General features: G+C 35.9%; 1 protein-coding gene across 1 annotated transcript; it reads left to right on the top strand.

The window, feature by feature from the left end:
• Window positions 1-358: 358 nt before the first annotated feature.
• LOC131737858 (olfactory receptor 52D1-like) lies at window positions 359-1834 on the top strand. The gene has a single exon (XM_059029640.1). It carries the CDS (start codon window positions 364-366, stop codon window positions 1327-1329), a length of 966 nt encoding a protein of 321 aa, XP_058885623.1. The 5' UTR covers window positions 359-363; the 3' UTR covers window positions 1330-1834.
• The last annotated feature ends 6198 nt before the right edge of the window (window positions 1835-8032 follow it).

Here is an 8032-nt window from a genome sequence, read left to right as displayed (position 1 = left end):
ATGGCTCTGCATCAGAGTAGGAATCATAAAAGTAATAAACAAATTTAATTTGGGGTTGTTACTTTCAGAGCTTGGACAACTAAACCTGATTCAGTCTGTATTTCTGAACCTCGCCTAAACCTGACTTTGGCCTCTCCCTGAGGATGCACTGAACATGTGAAGAATGTCAGATATTTGATTTTACCACCACGGTTTACACTATATTACAGGGTTCAGTTAAACAGGCAATAAGGACATTCAGATATTCAAAATGCTAATTTCTCCTTAAAGGTATACTGTTGGAAATGCACACTGCTTTTCATATATGTTTTTTTTTTTTTTTTTTTTTTTCCAAAAGGTATATTTGAATGAAGACAGGAGACTATGGAAAATGCATCCCACGTTACATCATTTGTATTGGCTGCATATGGTGAAATGGGATACCTTCAGTATTTATATTTTTTTATTTTACTTGTATTTTTTCTGATAATAATTTGTGCTAATGTTACTCTAATAGTAGTTATATGTGTAGATATTAGTCTGCATAAGCCCATGTACATATTTCTGTGCAGTTTATCAATTAATCAATTGTATGGAAGCACTGCCTTGTGCCCTTCTCTTTTAGTTCACATTTTGTCAAACAGCCATGACATTTCTCGAGGCGTTTGTCTGCTACAGATTTTTTGTTTACACACATATGGAGGTTGTGAGTTATCAAATTTAGCAGTGATGGGTTATGACAGGTATGTGTCTATTTGTCACCCTTTACATTACAACAGCATCATGTCTCCTTCAAGAGTTTATAAACTTATTGCCTTCATCTGGCTGTTTCCTATTTGTACTTTTGGTGTGAATTTCATATTAACTATTAGATTACCATTGTGTGGAAGTATCATAGAAAAGGTTTATTGTGACAACTTTTCAGTGGTCAGACTTAGCTGCATAAATACAAACATTGTTAATATTGCTGGGCTAATAATGCTAATTTTTAATCTTGGTCTTCCATGTGTTTTGATTTTCTATTCATATGCGAAAATACTCAGAATCTGCCTAAAACCTTCCAAGGAATCCCAAACTAAAGCTCTAAGGACATGTGTTCCCCATTTAGTGACAATAATCAACTATATGACTGCATGTCTTTTTGAATTAATTCAGAACAGATTCAATATGAGCCACGTGCCCTATACAGTTCGTATAATAATATCACTATACTTCTTGCTATTTACGCCTCTGCTAAATCCAATTATTTATGGAGTGAAGATGCAAAGCATAAGAAACAAGCTTAAAAAAATGATATGTGCAAGAAAACTGGCCCCAGAACTAGAAATATCTTCAGTGTGTCAAACATAAATATTGTTTGTCTTAATTAAAAATAGATATATATTTATAATATAGTGCTGATCCCAGGTAAGCCAAATATTTGTATAATCTGATGTATTTCTTCATGTAGTTTATAGAATAATAATTGTTTTGCTGAGCCACTTACATTTTATAATACATACATACTAGGGTAAAGCATTTTACTATTTGGAGGTCTTCTGTAAACTGCTTTAGTGCCACTACTGTGGTGCATGTGGTGCTATATATAGATAGAACATCACCTGTTTCCTAATGACAAGCTAGGCAATGTGGCTTTTATGTTTATGTATAGTTCTAGATTGTGTGTTGAAAATCTGGTGTTTGAAGTTTTCTATGGTGCCCCACTGCCCCTTTTAAAAAGATGCACCCCTTCCCTCAGGAACCTTTACACTGGCACACACCTGGAGACAAACACTTTGTTTCTGGCAATAATGTATATATAATGGGGGCCCCCATTTATTATTTTTTTTTTGCAGGGTGCCCCAAAATTGCTTGAGATGGCTCTGTCTGATAACTGTTTGTTGGTTCAGGTATTATTAGAAATCAGGAATAAAGTGCTTTAGGAAGCACAGGTTTAGCAGTCACCCCCTCAGCTCTTATTTTCAATGCTGGACATTAACCCCTTTGTTTTATGGGAGGACACATAATGGAAAAAATGCTATGAAATACATAGCCTAGCGTTGTGCAATGAATTAGTGATACACTGCTGGCTAGCAAGCGTAACAAATAAACACTAGGCCCAATGTCCCTACCGGTAAACTCTCACACTGCAGTGCCTACTTCACACTCATTAAAGCATAAGACTGAGCCAATCAGTGGCACCACATAATATGACACCGCTAGCTGCTAAATTTGTAGGTAGATGTAGGTAGATTTTTCACCTCTGGAGTCTAGTAACTGATTATTGCTCGATCTCTGTTATAACTAGTTGCTACATTATTGTGCATAATGATAATGTTTAATGTAGCAGTGTGGAGTAGTGGTTAGGGCTCTGGACTCCTGACTGGAGGGTTGTGGGTTCAATCCCAGGTGGGGGATTGCTCCAGTTAAAAACCCCACTGTATAAATGTGTAATTGTGTGTAAAAAAAAATTATGTAATTGTATGTAGATATAATGTGATATCTTGTAACAATTGTAAGTCGCCCTGGATAAAGGGTGTCTGATAAGAAATAAATAATAATATGTGTGTAACTCCTAAATATTGGAATCAATAAAGGAAACATAATCATTATAAACCACAGATTAAGTTTCGTAAAAGATATAAAAATGATCGGTTAAACAAGACCTAACAGGGGTTCAAGAAATTTATCACTGACATTATAATTTTTCACTGACTGGAATAGAGGCTCAATTATATGATTTACATTTTTTGAAACAACAGTCATTTAAACAAGCACCTCCTGGTGCCAGGAGTGTACTGATGAGCCAAGATTTGAGTTTGCAACTTTGCCTATAAGATTTCGGATACATTTGGGTATAAAAAAAACCCCCAAAAAACTAAAAAACTAAACAAAAAAAAAACAGAAAGGACCAAATGCATAAGTGACGTAACTAATGATCCTGCAGTTACTTGCAATATACTATATGCCTTTGTAGGTAGATTCAAATATGTTATTCATTGCAAGAAACACAATGCTAAACCCTTCAGACTAGATAAGTTTTCTTAAAACATCCAGGGCCTGGAGCATATGGGAGCAATCAGCCTTGCCCTGTAATACAGTTTTGGTGACATGCCTTAGTGTGCCAGTGCCACTAGTCAGCATAATCTTCTCCTCATTTACATGTTAACTTTAATCGATTTTGATGATGGTGCAGGCGGTTAGATGGGGTTAGACAAGTTATGCATCTCAAACTAACCACCTAAGGGTAGGTGCAGCCAATCCTATTGGGCAAGCGGTGAATAATGTTGTGGTAGGGTCCTGTCACGTATATATAAATAAAAAGACTGTGAATAGTTTTACTGTACTATGAATGTGTCTTATTGTATAGTATTTGTAATTTATATTATTTTTCTTTGGTGCTGGCCAGTACAACTCCTTTTCTCTGTATTTATTTGTTAGTATGCCTTAATGTTTAGATTTTGTGTTTTCCAGAAAACATATGAAAAAATGTTGGTTGTTTGGTGCATCTATCTTGTCCTAGTACAGGATGATGATTATGTGGCAGGAGGGTGGGGGGGAGGGGGGGTGGGGGGGGACAGGAAGTACCTCCATTTTTTGAAAGCATGCTTGTGATGGAACACTCTTAAAAGGGTAAATCCTTGAAGGGAATAAATCCAATTAAAAAAGAATAGCAATATGTATACAACACAATATGGCTAGTTAAACTAGCCACAAATTATACACCCGGGAGTGTACTGAAATGATCTAGCTGCTTAAAAACTACTAAGAGTGAGAGGCTCGCTAGTGAAAAGCCATTAAATAGCCTATATTTAAATTGTTTAATTAGTCTTATTAATTATTTAACAATGTGGCCCAGTTTGAGCTTTGAAAAATGTACACCCCAATGATTGTGGCACGGCAGGGAGCCCTGCACATGAAAAGGGGCCCTGCCATAAATGTATTATTTATTAGAACGGGGTACCCCTCCGCCCCTGTGCAATTTATTATTTTGTAGTATTATTATTATTATTATTATTATTATTATTATTATTATTATTATTATTATTTATAAGTAAATATGACGGCGTAGCCGTGTTTTGTTATTTTTTTATTAAATGTGACGTTAAAGAGCTGCATGTTTTGTATTGTTCCCCATCCACATTAAAAACCTTGTGCAGAAGGTGACCATCTCCCGAGTTAATTGTTTAATTGTTACTAATCGGGAGATGGTCAGCTGCATATAAGCCTGCAGTTCTCTGCACTTGTGGCGGGTGTCCAGAAGAGGAGAGAACGAGAGAGATCGAGGAGGAAAAGGAAAAGGAAAAGGAAAAGAAAAAAAAGATTAACATAGGATCAGTGAAAGCAATCTACCCAGCCTGACCTGTGTGTTTGTGATTTTGTGCTTGTGATTTTGTTTTTGTATATCTGTTGTATTTGGCTCTGTGAGCAGTGTTTTTGTTAAAATATTTAATTTATTTTTGTTATAAAAAAAATAAACGGCGCACGCCACATCTTTTACCCTGCAGTACCTGCCTTTGTTTTCTTCCTGCATCTGGCCTAACGTCACCTCGTCAGCCATCCTGTCACAGTGGTGCTAACCCTGGAATGTGTGAAGGTATCAAATGCATTTAGGGGCAACAGAAAAGAACATTTTGTGCAAAAAAAGAACACAACAAAAATGAATTACATCTAATGCAGCATTGTCGGGTTATACCCAGGAATGAGACAGACACACGGATCTGAGTGATTGGTTCCAGCTGTTATATTTTAGGAGTGTTATATTTCATTACAAGACTGAAATCTGTCAATTTACATTTTCTGAACTTAAGATAATTATGTACGGAAATGTATTTGCGCACAAAAGTAAATACTAAGGCTGAATTGCATAAGACTATTTTCCCATTTTCTTAAAACGAAATTCACATGTATAGTCTAATTTCCCTAAAACACCACCAAAATGAATGAAGCTGTATTAGAGGAGAAACACAACTTGTATTGTTCTCATTATTTAATTCACACACAAAACAAATGCATTTGTTTATAGGACCAAAGGTGTAGTGTAGACTATAAAAGGTGTAAATCAAATCAGAAATGTTAATTACATATTACAGGTAAAGCCTGTAAAAGCTTAATTTCTCATTACATCCATACGAAGGCAATCATGGCCAGTAGTCGTGTGCAAAATTATACTATGGAGCAAAATCTTTATTTCATAGCGTGTATAAAAGATTGTATTGAAACTGTGGAGGATGGCCAAAAGGATTCCACTGCAATTCTGCAGCGCACAACTGCACGGAATACACTTGTGAGCAGATTTAATGCTGCCTCCCCTGTGAAAGAGCCTGAAAGTAGAGACACTGGAAAGTCGTATAGGCATGAGTTAAGTTCAATCAGTTAAAAAACGATGAAACAATTTTTGTTGCAAACGTTTTGACACATGGTTTTAAAATTTTATATTATTTTTTGGCTATGAATAGTTCAGTTCCATGCAAGTTGTCAATACATTTTGAGATTTTTCATATGTGTTCCAGTTAGTACGATACCACAAGTCTTTAGTCTACAGAAATTGCTAGACTGACTTTTAGTATGTTTTAGTATCCTCTAGAGGACAACAGCAGTTACTTTGGGTTAGTTGCAATTGAGACAAATTTAAATACACAGATGGGGACTGTCTTGATCTACTTAGTTAGTTGCAATTAGTATTAACTTGCATACTAGTTTAGTACCGCCCTCCGTACTAACCACGAGATCATCCCCAGTTAGTACGCTCTTTTCAGTTTGTTACAATTGACCCCAAGGATTTAAGCCCTATAATGCTGTTTATTCACAAACAGATCACATGCCACACGTAACACGTAACACGTAACACGTAACACGTAACACGTAACAGCACATCAAGTAAAAACATTAACTCTACCACTACTAACTACAGCAGCAAACCCCTCCCCCACTCCTGTAGACCCCACCACTACTGACGGTGACATAACATAAATCCAGGAACAACACTGAGTAACACACAACACTTACCAATAAAAACAGTTGATGTAACAACAACAATAAACAGTAACGTAACACAGTAATTAACAGCAATTTAACACAAAGACATTTTCCCCATAACCCTGCAGTCCCAGCGTCCTTTGTGTCTCTATATGCAAATGAGCTACTTGTTGCTGTTACTGATAAATGTTTTTGTTTTCAACATATATTTTAATCTATCAGCCAAGAAGAAAATGCACAGGGAATTAAGGCATATACACTGAGATATGACATAAAACCGAGGTCCTCTTGTAAGTGACTGGGGCAGCTGTTGTTGATGCATAGTTCACCGACTAGTCTCTGTAAGTTGCTTTGGATAAAAGCGTCTGCTAAATGACTAATAATCATAATAAATTGAAGGTAAGACATTAAATTATTTGTCTACAATGACTACCCTTCAAAAATATATATGGTCTTAATGTTAAAAAAAATATATTCATAAAATACAAAATATGGTTTTAATGTTAAAGCATAATTATGTCACTGCAGAAATAAGAATATGTATTGTGTGGCTTTATATATACACACAATATAAAATGTCTATTCTGTGTTATTTTTATTTGTTTATTTAGCAGACATCTTTATCCAAGGCGACTTACAGAGACTAGGGTGTGTGAACTATGCATCAGCTGCAGAGTCACTTACAACTACGTCTCACCTGAAAGTGCTTAGGGTTACACTGAAAGAGTCGACGAAACCACACTCACGTCAGGCAACAGAACAACAGACAACACTGCATGTGACTCGCTTTATAACTATCAAGTGACGAAGACACAGTGTTTAGGTAGGATGCTGCGCACATACTTCTTTTGTCAAAAAGTGAGGGGGCATGGTTCACCACTTTTAAAAGTTGGATGGATGGGGGGGGGCATGGTGCCCTTGATACATATTTTTTAATATATACAATGTGGCTACTTTTGGGCTGGTTGCTTCTAAAATTTGCTGGGGTGTTGCAAAAAAAAAAAAATCCTGGCAGTGCTGCTGTCGCTATAGGCGGAGACTTTAATGGTTGGATTGTGGGATTAGTAGACTCAGGCTGGGACAAACGTAAAATAGAAGCAGAAACACAAACTACACAATTTAGATATATGCATCTTTCTTAAAATTCACACGTGATGTGAAATGACAACCCTGCTATAGATCAGAGTTGCAATCGTCAATATTTCATCAACTGCATAGAAAATGTTTTAACACACTGTTAATTAATTTTAAAAAGTAAGGTCCTGGGCATGGCATTCAGCATATGGACTTATTTTCCATTGTTCAGTGGGACCCTTTATTGATGGAACTACTAGCATCTTTTTGCATTGCACTTTTCAATGGCTATCAATTGTAATTACTTCTTTATTGTTGTTTGGTTAGCTTTTCTAATACAGCAAGTGTAATGACTTTGACCAAAGCCCAATTAGCTAGATTTCCCCTGGAAATTCCAAGAATAGAATCAATGAGATAGTTGTCAAGCAGCAGAGTTATATAAAGCTGGTGGAAACGTATCCTGTTCATTCACTGCTGTTCATCCCGAGGAACACTGGCTCCAGTAAGGATCTTCACATTACGTGAGTAATACATGGAGATTACAATGTTGATGACTTGTACAAAAAAGAGATTATCATTATGTACATTTATTCTAGACGAATATTGTTTATATTGTTTATATTTGATATCTGGACATACAATGTGTTTTAGATTTAAACTTTCTTATATATTACTAATGAACAGGCACAGACATGCTCCCTCTCACTTTTAAGTTTATCTTGTTCAAATAATTATGTGATGCACAATTATCTCATAATGCCTCTATCACCAATGTTTTGCATACTGAATTCTGATGGGCTCAAATAGTTTTCAAGCCTGGGCATGCCTAGGCATATGCAGCAATGTACCGAGTTCTGACATGTACGAGAAAATGACATGGTCGGTACCCTGCTACAATGATTAAAGATAATTATTTATTTATTTTTTTTAAATATAGTATTCAAAACTGTTTGCACCACAGTTGACACTATTTCTGAGGTAAAAGTAGACACATACTGCAAGTTTACAAATGTTTTAGCAA

The sequence above is a fragment of the Acipenser ruthenus genome, chromosome 8, assembly GCF_902713425.1.
Source record: "Acipenser ruthenus chromosome 8, fAciRut3.2 maternal haplotype, whole genome shotgun sequence".
Taxonomy (NCBI): Eukaryota; Metazoa; Chordata; class Actinopteri; order Acipenseriformes; family Acipenseridae; genus Acipenser; species Acipenser ruthenus.
This window is presented reverse-complemented; position numbering and strand designations above follow the sequence as displayed.

Coding starts and splice junctions, on each gene's coding strand:
- LOC131737858 (XM_059029640.1), top strand. CDS start 364: ATGGAAAATGCATCCCACGTTACATCATTTGTATTGGCTGCATATGGT.